This window comes from Aedes aegypti, chromosome 2 (assembly GCF_002204515.2).
Source record: "Aedes aegypti strain LVP_AGWG chromosome 2, AaegL5.0 Primary Assembly, whole genome shotgun sequence".
NCBI lineage: Eukaryota > Metazoa > Arthropoda > Insecta > Diptera > Culicidae > Aedes > Aedes aegypti.
The window spans coordinates 307,231,878-307,249,476 of NC_035108.1; the positions used below are offsets into that span (position 1 = coordinate 307,231,878).

The 17,599-nt window shown below is 40.5% G+C and overlaps 1 protein-coding gene across 3 annotated transcripts; it reads right to left on the minus strand.

Moving 5' to 3' along the window:
* Positions 1 to 2,571: 2,571 nt before the first annotated feature.
* LOC5568808 (protein phosphatase 1 regulatory subunit 7) lies at positions 2,572 to 16,565 on the minus strand. 3 transcript variants are annotated; one of them, XM_021845628.1, is made up of 6 exons: positions 16,426 to 16,565; positions 16,147 to 16,345; positions 3,772 to 3,900; positions 3,530 to 3,692; positions 3,155 to 3,463; positions 2,572 to 2,942 (listed from the first exon to the last, which is right to left on the minus strand). In XM_021845628.1, the coding sequence occupies exons 1-6, from the start codon at positions 16,433 to 16,435 to the stop codon at positions 2,769 to 2,771; spliced, it is 984 nt and encodes a 327-aa protein (XP_021701320.1). In that variant the 5' UTR covers positions 16,436 to 16,565; the 3' UTR covers positions 2,572 to 2,768. The 3 variants fall into 3 exon arrangements, with proteins under 3 accessions (XP_021701320.1, XP_021701319.1, XP_001658167.2); XM_021845627.1 differs by having other exon boundaries at positions 16,147 to 16,372; XM_001658117.2 differs by having other exon boundaries at positions 16,147 to 16,360; positions 16,426 to 16,464.
* Positions 16,566 to 17,599: the final 1,034 nt, after the last annotated feature.

Genomic DNA, 17,599 nt, shown 5'->3' on the forward strand with positions numbered 1-17,599 from the left:
CAAGCAGTCCATTATTGTTTCCGAACAAGCCTTGAACTTTCATAGTAACTATTTAGTGTACCTACTTCTCAAAGTCTATAACTGTTCAATATAATCGAGAAATCATTTCGATTTTTTATGAATTTCACTAAAATCTTTTTAAGAATTCTGCCATTTATTTAGTTAACATCCAAACAGATAACACCGAATCGATAACTTTATGCGGGTCTACCCCGTTTGGCATAATTTGAAAAAGAAGATACTGCAAAAGTACAGTAATATCCGGGACCATAAAATGCGTCATAAAATATCATGTTCCTCCTTTTTTAAATAGCATGGCACATCTTTGGCGTTGGACACATTTTTGTAAAAATGTGCTATAATATTCCGGACACAATGGCCTCAAAAGTTATGTATGATGCAATTAAAAAAAAAAAAGTTTTATTATATATTGGTTTTCTTGAAAAATGAATATGAGAAGTATGTCTTTTCAAAAACTGACAACGGAATGTACGATCGCGAGCAGTTTATCAACACTCCTTTGCTCAATGGAAGAAATTTGATCGAATTTCATGTTTTTCACAATTATGCCAAACGGCTATTATGCCAAATGGCAATTATGCCAAACGGGGTAGACCCCATTATGCCACTATACTCCGTTCGTAGCCGCATTTCTCCATTCTCAGTTCTGTCCCACGCTCGCCAAATCGATGCGCACCGAAAGAACACCATGTTTGCAGGGTTGCTGTCCGGCATTCTTGCAACATGCCCCGCCTATCGTATCCTTCTAGCTTTGGCCCTCTGGATACTGGGATCGAGTTGGGCGAGCTCGTGATTCATCCTTCGTCGCCACACACCGTTTTCCTGCACTCTGCCAAAGATCGTCCTAAGCACCCGACGTTCGAAGACTCCAAGTGCTTGCAAGTTCTCCTCGAGCATCGTCCACGTTTCATGCCCGTAGAGGACTACCGGTCTTATGAGCACATGGTACATTTGGTGCGGGCATGAATCTTTTTTGACCGCAGCTTCTTGTGGAGGTCGTAGTAGGCCCGTCTTCAACTGATGATGCGCCTCCGTATATCACGTCCGTCAGTAAAGATCTCAGGTAGATAAACTAGTTGGTCACCTCGAACGTATCTCCGTCGATCGTAACATTGCTGTCTAGGCAAGCCCTGACGCGGTCGGCCCACCAGCTAACATGTACTTTGTCTTGGTCGTATTCACCACCACCTTCAAAGCCTTGCGTTTCAGGCGGGTGTACAGGTCTGCCACATTTTCAAATGTTCGGCCGACAATGTCCATATCATCCGTGAAGCAAACAAATTGACTGGATCTCGTAAAAATCGTACCCGGCTGTTAAGCCCGGCTCTCCGAATAACACCTTCTAGCGCAATATTGAGCAACAGGCACGAAAGTCCATCACCTTGTCGTAGTCCCCGGCGGGATCCAAACGAACTGGAATGTTCGCCTGAAACCTTCACACAATTTTGCATACCCTCCATCGTCGCTCTTATCAGTCTCGTGAGCTTCCCGGGAAAGCTGTTCTCGTCCATGATTTTCCATAGCTCTACACCGTCGATACTATCGTATGCCGCCTTGAAATCGATGAAAAGGTGATGCGTTGGGACCTGGTATTCATGACATTTTTAGAGGATTTGCCGTACAGTAAAGATCTGGTCCGTTGTCGATCGGCCGTCAACGAATCCGGCTTGATAACTTCCCACGAACTCGCTTACTATAGGTGACAGACGACGGAAGATGATCTGGGATAATACTTTATAGGCCGCATTTAGAATGGTGATCGCTCGAAAGTTCTCACAATCTAATCTGTCGCCTTTCTTGTAGATGGGGTATATCACCCCTTCCTTCCATTCCTCCGGTAGCTGTTCTGTTTCCTAGATTGTGCCTATCAGCCGGTGCGAACATCTGGGCCCATCTTTATGAGTTAAGCTCCGATACGTTTTTTGTATGAGTCCTCCGAATTTTTTGTAAGGCTTGTCACGCTTGGCTTCACCCCCTCTCCCCGTCGGAGCGTGACGTAATTTGTGCATGACCCCTTACTAGCGGTGATAGACGGCGGAAGATGATCTGGATCTGGGAAAACATTCTATATAACCTTCCTCGATTGTTGCAGGATTTTGCTTAGAGCTCTACTTACGTCGATGCCACAAGCACTACCTTAGTATTAACAGCAGAGCCTACCACTGCCTCTAACTGCAACCATATACTTCATTGTAGCAGAATTGATGATTATGTCTATGCTTGTTGTGTCCTACTTCAGTGCAATTAGAGCAATCCAGGTTCTACATAGTTTTCCCGTCATCGTACGACGACGCTTTGAAATCAATAAATAGAAAGTTTGTTGATCAGTCTGAACAAAACCAGTCTGAATACACCGACAAAGAACTCGTCAAGTAGTCTCAATTTGCTAGAATAAACTTAATTTGTATAGAGTTCCAATAGATCGCATCAAATATGGGTTAGAACATTTGTTAATTGTTATCCAATTGTTAACGAAACTCCAGCTTTCACGCAGCTATCATAACGATCAACATTTTCATAATCCGGTCATCAAAAGCAGATCTCGTGGTATGGAGTGTACAATTCTTTTTATCTCTTGTTACAATGATATTCCAAGTGTAGTGCCATACAACTGATAATTATTAGTATGCAGCATTTCTTCAGGTTATGTTCCAATTAATAAAACATTAACGTCGGTTTGTATTAAGTATGCTCAATTTGTTCCCTTCTTACTACTGATGAGATGGCGCTCCATGCATTTCGACTGTTTAACGACACAGTGTGGCATCGATTTGGGTCAACCACGGAATGGCCAGCTTCAACTTCTTACGGTAGGTGCTATCCGAAGCGATTGGATTACGTTCCAGATAGACGGTGGCCAACTTTTTATTCGCCGCCAACACATCCACGCAGGTCCAGTCCGAGACGGAGTTGTCGTTCATCTGAAATGGTATAATTTTCTTGAGCATTGTTTTCGGGAGGAAACTTTAGGCAAACACTTGAATTAATGTTTGATAACATTCCTGGAGAAAATAATGGAAACATAACAAAATGATTTCTTTTTTCAGGCATAAGGTTTCTAAAGTTCGTATTTTCAAGACACTCAATCGCTACCAGCCCCGATCATGAGAAAAGCCCATTGCTGCTAACTTACCCAGAATTCTTCCAGGCACTCCAAATGCGCCACATTCTCAATGGTTTTAATACGGTTTTTGGCCAAATCCAGCGTGTCCAGCTGCTTGTTGTGATCGAGGTTTTCGATCTTTTCGATTCCGTTCTCGGACAAATACAGCTCCGTCAGGTTGACCAGCTTGTCTAGGTTTTCGATCTTCACCAGTCGATTGCACTGCAAGCTAAGGCACTCCAGGTTGACCAGTTTGTCCAAGTTCTCGATCTTGGTGATCTTGTTCTTGCCCAAGTACAGCTTGGTCAAGTTTGTCAATGTATCCAAGTGTTGAATTTTCTAGAAATTTTAAATTTCATGACACAATAGTAAAGTCTTTGGGGAGGAATATGTAATTTCACTTACCCTTAGCTTATTATCTCCCAATTCCAGCATGGTCAAGTTGCTAAGATGACCAATGTTTTCAATAACTGAGATCTTATTTGCACACAGATATAGTTTACTCAATTTAACTAATCGATCCAAATTTTCTATTTTGTGAATCCGATTGAAGCTAATGTCCAAAACTCTGTAAAAGATCATAATCAACATTCATAGTTAAAAAAATAACAAAATATAATCTAGAAAATCTTGAAAGTGTCACTTACTCCAGATTGACCAAGTTATCCAGGTTCTCCAGCTTCGTAATCTGATTGTCGTACAGTTCTAGCTCCTGAAGGGCGATCAAATGATCCAAATTTTCGATTTTCTTGATCAGATTCCATCGCAGATAAAGCCTGAGGAAGAATGAGACATAATTGTAACACATGTACCAAGCAAATTGAAATATCGATCCACTACACTGCTTTAATCCTTTATGTCAATCAAGCGTAAAGAAACCAAATAGCATCAGGAGATTGGAGTTTTCATAAAGATTTTTTAGAGAATCTGACCATATATTTCCCAAAAGATGTATTTTAAGTATTTTTTTATCGGGGATATCGACAAGTCGAATAATACTTACGACTTACGTATAACTGTGTGAAGTTTTCAAAATTGCTTACGACAAGTATTACAGTCAACTTTCGTTCGTTGCACTAATCCTGTAGCCCACTTAGTACAAGACTTTCACTAATCGGGCTGAGTTTTAAGCTGTCAATAACATAGAACAAAAGAAAATCAGGGCTACATTGATAAATTAGGTCTTATGTCTGAAAATGGCGTTTGCCTTTTAAGTGGGCTATAGCCCAACTAACGGGAGCCCAATTAAAACGTAGCCTACCTAAAGATAGTGCAACGAACGAAATTCGACTGTACAGTATACTGTGTGGGTCTGGATCACTGAGACCGCTTGGCTTAAAAAAGAAACAAAAAACAGGTTCAAAAGAACCTAAAAAGAGACCCAACAGGAACAAAAAAACAGGCCAAACAGGAAGTACCGTAAATTCGGGTGAAATTGATCAGTAGGGTGAAATTGATCACTGTGTCACTCGATTTTATTTCTTTCTAATGGAGCACAAATATCAATGTAACCTGCAGTGAATGAACGTTGTTTGTTGTAAGTATGCCAAAATTGTGTATTGTGAAGTTTTTTGCGTTCAAAAATGTTCATTTCTATGAAAATAATGTAAAATTTCAAAATCTTGTACGGTGCAGTATTGATAAACATCAATAAACTTCTAGTTCTATACAAGGATTTGGACATGGTATAATCCTGAAAGTTTGTTAGGATATTTAAGATATATCCCTAAACTAGATTTCATAACCAAAACTCGCACCAATTCGTTTATTTGGTTGAAATAATTGAATTTATGTTAGATATCAGGAAACTCCTTAGGAAATTGCATACATTTAGGCGTTTTCTGCGTTATTCTTGAAATTTAAACATTCATTATTTCTATAAATATTGTATTGTTAAGAATTTGGCAAGCATATTCGGATTCAGGGAGCTCAAATTCATTATGTAGAGTTGTTTTGAAAACTAACGATAATCGCATTGATAAGTGATCAATTTCACCCCGAAATGAGATCTCCCGATTTTTTATTTTAGACATATTTTTCAGCACTAAAATTACATTTGTTAGAAAATGTTGGTACTTGAGTCAATAAGGCTCACCTTCATACTTGTTTTTCTGCATTCAGTTGTTTGGCATTATCAACATTATAGAAATCAGACAAGAAAAACCGTGAAAAGTGATCAATTTCACCCGAAATCACGGTACCGTGAAGGCTCCTAACTCTGCGCAGCTTCTAACTCTGCGCAATTTCACCAAAATCTGGTAAAATATTTACATTTTTGTTCAAAATTTATTTTTCATATATTGCTACAATAGTAATAAAAAATAACGTGTAGAATTTTCTCGACAAATTTATGTTTATTACTTTAATAAAAAATAAAATAGCTTTAAAAATATTAAAAAACGTCCGAATTGACTGCCCGTTAGCAAAAATGCTAAGGGAGTACCTCATCACTTAAGTCATTTGAAGCAAATTAAAAAGAATATATTTCAGATTTTTAGTACGTAATCACTAGTTTATTTATCGAGCAATCATCTCTGGTAAAGTGCAACTTATTTTCTCTTCATTTTCTTATTCTTCTTTAGTGCGCATAGTTAAGAACCATTTTTCAACTATGTTCGTTACTATGCGCAGCAATTATATAACGTTATTTTCAATATACAATCAACCCTCTAGAGGTCTATATTGAAGGGAACCATTGACTTGTCGACACCATCTAGATATGGAACAGGAATGCTTTGGAAATTTATTTGAGAGGACCATCATAGTAAGGAAAGATTAAAAAATGACGTCCATCATATTTTAAGGATTTCTACACTCCGTCCCCTCAATCCCCTGTAGCGATGTTTACAGTACCTGTTGCATGCATTATCACATTTTCGTAGACTCTTCCTCCCCTGAACGATGGACGTAATTTTTGAATGCTCTCTAACCATGCAATAAAATAATTTTGATGTTTTGTATAGTTTCATGTGTCAATATCGAGTAATGGAACATCGAGGTTCAATCATATTTGCAAATAGAAACGCCAATAAAGTACTGTTATTGATCGGCAATAGGAATCGTTCATTAATTACGTCACGCTTATACAGAGCGGCGATACTTCTCGATTGAGAGATGAACAATACATTAAGAATGGATACACCCATACGCTTAAACTATTCTTCGTATTTAGTAGAAATGTTCGGGTTTCACATATAACCAAAAACAGAACCCGGTTCTTATTTATTTTCTTAAAACCCGGATCCGACCCGAATCCGAGACAATAATATAATACCAAACTCGAACCCGAACCGAACCAAAGAAAATTTTTGTTTTATATTTTCTAGTGTAAATACATAAACAGTCAAAGCTGTATTTCCTTTACAAGCCAATGAACGCAAAAAATACGTAGTTTGTACCCTTTTCGTATGTTGGTTTAGATTTTAGAAAACTAAGTTAATTAGGATGTTTTGGAAATCATATTATGATTTCGATTGTTTTGAGAGTTGCACCTAATGGCATTCAATTAAATTATAGATAAAATTCACTTCACTCAGTAAACTTGTGTTATAGGCATTCCACGCTCCGCTGGGGACGTAAAGCCTTATAATGCAAAAAAAAATGAAGATTAATTCGGAGTTTAAATGCTAGTGATGCTTTTAGTAGAATACTTCAACTGTTATAAAGAATTTATCGAGTGCGCAGAGTTAGGAACCTAAATGCGCAGAATAAGGAGCTGTAATCCAAGTAGCAATCGGCTATTCTGGTCATTCCATCCATGCTGGGTGGCAATGCCTGTTGCATAGCAACCAACCCAACAAGGTCGTAGTAAGCTGCGACCCATATTCAAATTGTTCTTCCTCTTTCAATTTTGCACATCGTGCAGTATAGTCGCATTTAAATAAAGCTCCTTAATTGTTCTCGAAGTATCCGCGTTTTTCAATTCCGAGTTCCGGTAACGAAATCCCAATAGGTTATGGGCACCACACAGAAAGAGCTGGCGCACGGAATTCCGCAGTTCCGCGGGAATGGAAGCGAGTTCCAGAATTGGAGTTACCGGGTGAAGCTTTTCATCGAAGCAGCTGGCGTGTCAGTGGTTCTCACCGGGGAAGCCCCGGAAGTAGAAGCTGATCGAGCGAAGTTCGTGGAAATGGACCGGAAGGCGAAATCACTGTTGGTGAGTTTCATTTCCGACGAGTGGTTGGAAGTCGTTCGAGAAAAGGCAACCGCAAAAGAAATGTGGGAGAGTCTGGAGGCAACGTACGCGAAAAAGTCCGTAGCCAGCCAGACGTGGATAAGGAAGCAACTGGCACGGCTCCGGATGAAAGAAGGCAACGGTATGCGGAGTCATCTGGTGGAATTCGATGGGCTTGTACGAAAGCTCAAAACGGCCGGTGCAACCCTAGCGGAAGGAGATCTGGTGTCTCAACTTTTCCTGACGCTACCGGACTCGTACGACCCGTTGGTGACGGCGCTGGAAAACGTAAGCGAAGAGGATTTAACGCTCGATTTGGTGAAGCAACGGCTTTTGGCTGAGGAGTCAAAACGGTCGGATCGACAAGAAGATGCCAGCGAAGACAAGCCAGCCGCATTTTCCGGAAGTAGTCAACGCAAATTCGATGGTAAGTGCCACAAATGTGGCATGCGTGGTCACATGAAAAAAGATTGCAAGCAACGTGGTCAAGACGATGGGCATAGCAACGGTGCACGTGGTAACGCCCATAGCAACGGGCGTAGAAAACGCGAAGCCAACTGCGTTAAAAGAAGCGCGGTGAGCTTCATGGCGGACGCATCGTTATCAAAACGTGACCGGACCAACACTGTGGCGTTCAAATTGGACTCTAGCTGCAGCGATCATTTGGTGAGTCAAAAATCTTTTTTCTCGTCGTTCGAAACGCTAGTGCGCCCAATAGAAATAAAAGTGGCAAAAGAAGGTCAGGAGATGGTTGCCAGGACGATCGGTAAGATTGATGCAACGAGGAACAAGGGGGTTCTGTTCAACATGAAGGATGTCCTCTTTGTCCCGGACCTGAGAGAAAATTTGATGTCGGTGAAAAAGCTGGCACGAGCTGGCATCGATGTAGTGTTCTCCGACAACAAGGCTCTGTTGAAGAAACGTGGCGAAATTTTAGCGACCGGCAAGTTGGTAGGTAGCCTATACGAAATAGTGCTGACGTTGGAACACGTTTGCGCGAATGTCTGTGAGACAGATCCGGGCACGCTGTGGCATCGGCGGCTGGGTCATATCAGCCAACATGGAATGGACACCATGCTTAGAGAAGGTATGCTGCAAGGAATCAAGAAGCTACCCACGGTCGGTTTTTGTGAAGCTTGCGTGCAAGGGAAACAGTGTCGTGAGCCGTTCAATGGAACTAGAAGTCATGCAAGTCGCCCCCTCGAGCGCATTCACTCCGACGTGTGTGGCCCAATCGACCCGACAGCCTGGGACGGGTCAAAGTACATCGTTTCCTTCATCGACGACTACACACATTTTGCGATGATCTACCTGCTCAAGAAAAAATCCAACGTCTTTGAAAAATTTCGTGAGTATGAAGCCACAGTTTCCGCCGCATTTGGGTTGCAGATTTCGAAAATCACCGTTGACCAAGGGAGAGAATACTGTTCTAACGCCCAGAAAAAGTATTACAAGCGAAAAGGCATCCAAATTGAAAGCACCGTTGCGTATACACCTCAACAAAACGGGGTTGCTGAGAGGTTCAACCGAACTCTCGTAGAAAGAATTCGTGCTGTTCTGATTGATTCTGGTGTACCGAAATATCTTTGGTCCGAAGCGGCGTTGGCGTGCGTGTACTTGTTGAACCGAAGCCCCACGGTTGCCCTACCGGTCGGTGTTTCTCCGGCTGAAAGATGGTTTGGTTCGAAGCCAAGTTTGGACAAGTTACGAGTATTTGGGTGTCGGTGTTTTGCATGGATTCCAAATCAGCAGCGCAAAAAGTTGGATCCAAAGAGCCGTGAGATGATTATGATCGGCTACGCCCCCAACGGATATCGGCTTTGGGACATGCAAGCGCGAAAGGTGAAAATTGCTCGTGACGTAAAATTCGACGAAGATACTTTTCCGTATGCTCAGCTGAAGCCTGTCGACGATGTTCCACTGGTGGTGAATTTCCCTTTCGAGCAAGAGGGGGAAAGCTCTGCAGATGAAGATCTTGGCATTGTGCCTAACGAAGCTGAAAGCGATTCTGATGGTGATGAGGCTGCTGGTGGCAGTATTGAGGATGACGACATTTCAACGGACTACGAGGATTCAGCAGACGCGCTCCCTTCGCAAATTGAAAGACACGAAACTCCGAGTGAGCCGGTGTCGAGGCGTAGCGAACGGGAGCGCAGGCTTCCTGGTAAGTTGTTCGATTACTTTGTAAACTATAGAGCAACTTCTGGCGAATCGATTTCCACAGATGTACCCATGCGTTATGACGACATCATGCAACGTGACGACCGACAACAATGGCTTGGTGCCGTTAAGGACGAGCTGCATTCGATGGCTGCAAACAACGTGTGGCGTTTCGTCAAGTGCCCGGATGGCGTAAAACCCCTTAAGGCCAAATGGGTGTTCCGAGTCAAGGACGATTCGAATGGAAATCCAGTGCGGTACAAGGCGCGACTTGTCGCCAAAGGTTTTCTTCAAAAGGCTGGGCTGGATTATGAAGAGACGTTTGCCCCCGTGGCGAAGCTGGCCACAATTCGAACGATACTGGCAGCGGGTGTTCACCAAAGTTTTTTCCTTTCACCACATGGACGTCAAGACAGCTTTCCTGTACGGTGAGTTGAAGGAAAACATCTACATGGCGGTCCCGGATGGAGTCAAAGCACCGTCGAACACAGTATGCCAACTTCTCAAGTCTCTCTATGGCTTGAAACAATCGCCAAGATGCTGGAATGAGAAATTCAATGAACAATTATTGAAATTGGGTTTCACACGCTCCCGGCATGATTACTGCCTCTATACTAGGATTCAGGATGGTAACGAAATCTATATCGTTCTGTATGTGGATGACCTGCTGATATGTGGAAGGAACCCAATGACCATCTTGAAGCTGAAAAGGCAATTAACCACGATGTTTGCGATGACCGATTGCGGGGAAGTCAGCCATTTCCTTGGCATGCATTTGGACTACGATGTTAGGCGTGGAAGTTTACGTTTAACGCAAGAAGCTAACGTAGACAAACTTTTGGCGCGCTTCGATATGGTGGACTGTAATCCAGTGAAGACTCCAATGGAAAAAGGAATCCAATTAACTCGAACCGGGGAACCAACGGATCGTCCGTACAGAGAACTTCTTGGGTCGTTGATGTACGTGATGTTGTGCACCAGGCCGGACATCTGCTATTCCGTTGGATTCTTAGGACGATTTCAACGGAAGCCAACCACACAACATTGGCAGAGCTTGAAAAGGGTGGTCCGGTTCATCAAAGGAACCAAAACTAAATGTTTGGAATACAAGCGAACCGAATCTGCCGAGCCATTGGTTGGTTACGTCGATGCGGACTGGGCTTCGGACGTCGAAGATCGTAAGTCGGTGAGTGGATTCATTTTCCTCGTTTTCGGTAATCTCGTTAGCTGGTCAAGTAAGAAGCAAACTACGGTGGCTACTTCATCCAGCGAGGCTGAGTATATCGCCCTCAGCTCCGCGGTTTCCGAAGCAGTTTGGCTATCTGGTATCCTGGATGATCTGAAGTTGAAGAGCTCCAACATTCCAGTTACAATCTACCGAGGACAACCAAGGTTGTATTGGAATGGCAAAGAACTGCGAATCAAAAAGGTCGAAGCATATAGATGTAAGGCATCATTTTGTTCGCGATCATATTTCCAAAGGCTGTGTGAAGATTGAATATGTACGAACCGAAGATCAACTAGCTGACCTTTTTACTAAGCCGATGGATACCAGTCGATTGGGACAACTTGGACGTCGTCTCGGAATTGCGGATTGAGAGGGGGTGTAATCCAAGTAGCAATCGGCTATTCTGGTCATTCCATCCATGCTGGGTGGCAATGCCTGTTGCATAGCAACCAACCCAATAAGGTCGTAGTAAGCTGCGACCCATGGACCGATGCACGAGTTCACTATCTGACGTTTGAGTGGTGCCGTGTTATTTACGTGACCATGGCAACGAGTGAATTCGGCACCGCTCGAACGTCAAATTAGTGAACTCGTGCATCGGTCCATATTCAAATTGTTCTTCCTCTTTCAATTTTGCACATCGTGCAGTATAGTCGCATTTAAATAAAGCTCCTTAATTGTTCTCGAAGTATCCGCGTTTTTCAATTCCGAGTTCCGGTAACGAAATCCCAATAGGAGCATTGCAATAATGAGTGCGCAGAGTTAGGAACACGGACACCCTTGAGAAAAATTAAAAATTTGCGATAAAAATCATTACTTAGTGAAGCTTTTATATTTTTTCCTTATATATAAGATCAATAAGGATTTGCTTCCAAAATATCAGAATATTGTGTTTTGTTTTCAATTAATTACAGCTGTTTGAAATTTGAAAAGCCTTAAGTGCGCAGAGTATGGGGCCTTCACGGGTATGAAAACTAGCATCAACCAACACATAAGAGTTTGATTCCGCAGAGAATCTAACAAGACATTCCTCTAAAAATATTTCTTTGACCTTTTTCTGGAATTCCTCGTGAGATTATGCCATTTTTACTGCTCGTATATCTGTTTGTATTTTTCATGATTGTCTTCAATAATTCATCAGGAGTTCCTTTTGTTATTATTTTTTCTTTAAGAATTTTGTTTTACAAACCCTCGAGAATTCGATCTGGAACACTTTGATAAATAACCCCAGATGTTACCTCAAAGATTTCAACAGGAAGTCATCCAAAGATTCTTTCAGTTTTTTTTTTTTTCTTTAGGAAAGTCCTAATTCCGTCAGGAATTCATCCTGTGTTCCTTCAATCGATTTCCCTAGAACTTCAACCAAGATTTAGGTATAGAACATCTTCAAGACTTCAACGAGTAATTTCTCCGGTGATGCCTTTAGAGATTTATCACGAATTCCTTCAAAATGATCGTTCAAGATTTTTTTATGAGTTTTACGAGAAATTTCTTCAACAGGTATCTTCAGGATTTTCTCCAACAGTTTCTCCTCCTCTTTGATCCATTTCCCAATTTCATCAAAGATTTTGTTTCCAGGTATTCTTCCCAGAGAAAATGTCAAGGATATTTTTAGAAATGATTGAAGATTTTTTTTAATCTGGGACATATTTCTAAAAAAAATCTAGACTAACTCTTATGAAACTTCTGTAAATTCTAGAGTGATCAACTGAAAGAACTTCTGGACTGATGTGAACGTCTTGGAGGATTTCATAGATAAATTGCTAAGATAATTATTGAAAACCAAATCGGTACACACATATACACCAGGATTTTTGGAATCAATTCCTTGAAAACAACGGGCGGAATACTTGAAGATTCTGTAGGAATGATACTGAAATAATTGATCTAGTATTTACTGGTGTAAAACTTTGAATGAATTTTCAAATCAATAATGAAGTTTTACTTAAAAAGTTACTCGAGAAATGTTTGGAAGAACAGCAGAACTTCATGAAAAATCCCAGATCGAATTTATTGGAGAGTTCTTAACAATTTTCCACAAATGATTCTTGGAGAAACATTTGGAGCTATTCTTGGGAGAAATCATGGATGAATTGAAAATGCCTGGAAAAATTACCGTAGGTATTCTTGAAGGGTTTCTTGGAATCAAATTTGAAGATTTTTTTTTTTTTTTTTGAACAACTTCTGTTTGATTTGTTGTATGAGCAACAACTAGAGAATTCACCGAAAGAATTAGTGAAAAGACATCTCCAAGAAATCGTGGGAAAGTCTCTGGGATAGTTTAAAGAGTAGCTACTGAGGAAATTACTACACTAATTCTTGACGAATTATTTTAAGCAATTCTTGAAAATCGCTAGAGTAATTACTAGAAGAATCAGTAGAGGAATGTCCAAAAGAATATCTGGAAGGATCCCTGCAGGAGTAAAGTAATCTAAATACTATCTAGAGACAACAGAGCTGAAAGAATCACAAGCAAAATTTGTTAAGCTTTTTCTCGAGGAACCTCAGAAAAAAAAATCCTGAAGGACTAATAGAATGATCGGGTACCGTAAAATGGGGCGAATAGAAACACTTTCCGACATGTTTGAATGTGTACAACTTAAACCGTGTGGATACAAACCAATTTTATTAGTCTTAAATATGGGTCGCGTCTTCCTTTGTTCAGACCCCAATTGCTGTTAAAAAATAAAAAGTATATCGCACGAAGATTTATGAAAATGTTGTATGTTTCTATTCACCCCGCGATGGGGCGAATAGAAACACTGTTCAGTAAATACCAATACTTTTTACATTTTAATGGAAAAATAAACACATTTTTAAGTGCATCTTGAAGAAATAGCATCATGTATTTATTTAGTGAATTTTTTTTTTTTTAAATCTTTATTTGAGTGTATTTTAACGCACGAGGGCTAGTTCTACACTATTTATTTAGTGAAGAAAAAATCTTTTTTTAAACTAAGTTAAATTTTCGATCATTTTTGAAATCAGCCAAAATGACGGATGTTTCAAGCTATCAAAAATGATTGAGATTTCAATATTTTCTTCCCAATTTTTTAATGAGAAATGTAGCAAAATTTTTAATTTGAAAATAGTTTAGCGATACTCTGTTGTTATTGAACTAATGAAAAAAAATATAGTTCAGTAGGTTTGTAAATTTTATCATTACATAATAGTCGCATTTTTAACTGAAAGTTGTTTTGTTTCTATTTGCCCCACTTTTTCTATTCACCCCGTTTTACGGTAAGAGTTCGGAAGTTTTCCCTAAAGTTTCTATCATATTGCAGCAGGATTCATCGCAAAGTGGCCTGGTAAATTCAAGCACCTTTCACTGGTCACCTGTGACCGGCTACTAGGCCTTGTAGTGGTTTCTTACCTCCCCGTGATTCCTTGTGGATAGTTTGGTGGAGACAGCTATGCAATCGATACTAGATTAACGAACAAGAAAGGGGGAGTCCGAAGTGTGGGGGTTCGAGACCTAGTCATGTTTTAGGAGGCTCAACCCTGAGCACCGTGCTCGAGTCTTTATGGTAAGGTCGCACATCGTAACATCCCAAAGGTACACGTAGAGGTGGTTGCAAGACTGTTCCTTGGTGGAGTACCGATGTTTACAATGCAATCAAAAGCCGACGTAAGTCGCTTAGAGCGCTACGTAGACTGGCTCTGAATGATCCCTCACTCGAGGGCTGGTAAGCTGAAAGATTTTCAGCGTACTCGCGCCAAGTCCAGAAAGGTGATCGAAGATGCCAAAAAGGACACGTCGACCGAATTAACGGCAGATATATCGGAATCCACTAGCTCTAGCGAGCTTTGGAGGAAGGTGAAAGCCGTCAGTGGTAAGAGTAGGCATATGCAAAAATTGATCAGGGTAGAGCGAAGCTTTACTAACGATGCGGGTAAGGTTGCTGAGGCTGGGGTTACTACTATTTGAATGCAGTTCGTTAGAGAGAGTCGATCCTACACGACAATACCTTATTTGAAGGTGGTGCTCAAAGTTAGCGGTACGTTGAGGGGTCGAAGTTACAGCCAGTCCAAGAGATTATCGAAATTATGATGCGTTAAGTATAGGAATAGTAAGAGTATTAAACGGTACAAGATGTGAAGAGGAGAGGATGCGCGGGTGCGTCGGTGTATCTCGTCATCGGCCAGATCACCGCGCCTTGAGGGCCTAACTACTGTCGGTCCAAATTGTGCTTTAATGAATGGCCTTCCCTTGCTCCGGCAATCAGGTTAAAGACATTGATAAAATGAAGCATCGCAAACAGAGTAACGCAAAAAGTTATTTCAAAGACCATTTTGGTTAAAACAGACATTAGAGACTTACCATTTAAAATGCGTTAAAATCCTAAGTCCCTATTCTAGACCTACATATGAAAACACTATGTAACGAAAGTCATAAAACGATCCTAATTTTTTAAGCGTACCTGAAGCGAAATTTCTTCAAAAACCCTGAATAATCCTTTAAGGATTTTCTTACAGGAATTTCTGTTGGAATATTTGGAAGATTTGCTAAGCTAGCGTAATAACTGGAGAACTCACTGCAAAAACTAGTAAAAAACTGTAGAGAATATCCTGGGACAATTTTCAGAGTAACCCCTGTAAAAATTGATGGAAACGCAAATTCTGGAAAAAAAATTCTCGCTTTAGGAATTTCTGGAGTTCTTGTGAAAATTGGCGGAGAATATTTAGATAAAATTATGGAAAACCTCATGGAAATATTTTAGATGAAATCTCCTAAGTAATTACTAGAAGAATTACTAAGGAATTACGCGAATAATCTAAGAAGAAATTCCTGAAGAACCATTTGAATAACCACGTAAAAGAACAGACAGCAGAATCATGATACAAAATGCTAGAGGCTTTGAAGAAACCTTCAAAGACTCTTAGGTGACATTTCACAATTTAACACCAGAATTCACTGCAATTCTCAAAAAAGTTAAAACCCATAAGTATAACGCAAATGCTCCCTTAGTGGAGGTAGTGTGTTTTGGCATGTTTCGAACTAATAAATGATTATATGATATTTTTCTATGATTTACGATGCAAAAATGATATAAGTAATCGAATAATATACCTGAAATGTTACCGTAAAACTATCTAAAACAATTATTTTGCTAAAAACCTATAGTGGTGCATCAGTACCCATAGTGGAGGGTCTCATAAGAAATCAATGGTCTGCGCCACTAAAGGAACCATTTTTAAAGCATACCTCCACTAAAGGAACAGTGTTCCTATTATTGATGCAAGGCTTTTTGCACGGAAATTTCAAATGAATCGTGATTTGTATAATTCGAATGATAGAAGGATTTGAGATCTATCGAATAATACGTTAAAATAATATATTTCATGATTTTATCACCATGTTTTAGCAGTTTTCCCTTAGATGCACCACTAATGGTACACTTGCCCTACCATAGCGAGAACACACATTTTGTCACACCCTATTTGGTTAGATTGACATACCTTTCTAGATTGACCAACGGTTCCAACCGTTCTATTTTCCCGATCCGTCCATGGTTCAGGTCAACATCGGTCGCATCCGGATCGATCGTAATCACATCTTCCATCTTAACCACCTGCATATCCTCCGGCTTGGGTGGTTCTTCCTGAGCCGGTTCCTCTTCCGGTGTCAGCGGTCGATCTTCGGCCATTGCAGAGCAATCTTCGGGTTGTTTATCTGCAACACAAGCTATCCAATGATGGAATTCGGTTTTATGGTTTACAATTGTAATAAACACTTACTTTCGCTCATCTTCGATATTTTTTGGATTACCGATTCGCGGTATTACAAAAAAAATAGGGATCTGAATCAATTTAGACACTTTTTTTCCTGAATCACTCACTCGCTTGTTTTTTTTTGTCTTCCAAACTGATGAAAACAAGACGACGAGGGGTTATTCACTGTTATTCATTGCTGAAAGTCATGGAAAATGGCTCAGTAAAGTTTGTTCAAAAAGGAATAAGCAAAAATTAGGGTGTGCCTTTTTCTATGCGAACACACAGAAACACGGGTAGACACAAAATAATTAATCACAAAACTCGCATAACTTCTGATCTCGCCCTAAAAGCCATTGGTAACCATGAGTGTAGCTCGTTGTTTCTGAGGATTTGAATGGATTTTCATGCTATTTAACAACGCTATGGGGAAGAAAGGATCATTATCTACCTGCCCGTGATGTTGGTTTGGATGCTTATTCCTTCTTCTGCTCAGAAACAACGAGCTACACAGGTGGCTACCAATGGCTTTTAGGGCGTTATCTCAGAGTATGCGAGAAAAGGGCTCATTCACAAATTTCGTAACGCTAAAGGGGGTGGGTGGGTGTTTGTCCTCATGATGTTACGGCTCATACAAAATTTGTAGAGTGTTCATACAAAAAGCGTTACGAGGGGGTGTGTGGGTGTCGAAAATGGCCATTTTCGGCGTTATGAAATCTCGCATACTCTGAGATAACGCCCTAAAAACCATTGGTAACCACGTGCGTAGCTCATTGTTTCTGAGCAAATGAAAGAATTAGCATCCAAACCAACATCACGGGCAGGTAAATATTGATCCATTCTTCCCCATAGCATTGTTAAATAACATGTAATTCCATCCAAATGCTCAGAAACAACGAGCTACACACATGGTTACCAATGGCTTTTAAGGCGAGATCAGAAGTTATGCGAGAAATAAATGAATGAGCCCAAATAATTATCGCATAATCTGAGATAACGCCCTAAAACCATTGGTAGCCAAGCTCGTTGTTTCTGAGTAAATTAATAAATAAGCTTCCAAACCAACACCACTGGCAGGTAGAGAATGATCCTTTCATCACCATAGAGTTGTTAAATAACGTGTAAATCCATTCAAATACTCAGAAATAAAGAAATACACACATGCTTACCAATGGCTTTTAGGGCGAGATCATAACCCGGA

Excerpts from the sequence above, each read along its gene's own strand:
- LOC5568808 (XM_021845627.1), bottom strand. Across the intron at positions 3,901-16,146 it reads CCGTTGGTCAATCTAGAAAG|GCTTTATCTGCGATGGAATC; the intron begins GTATGTCAATCT and ends ATTCTTCCTCAG. Across the intron at positions 2,943-3,154 it reads AGTGCCTGGAAGAATTCTGG|ATGAACGACAACTCCGTCTC; the intron begins GTAAGTTAGCAG and ends ATACCATTTCAG.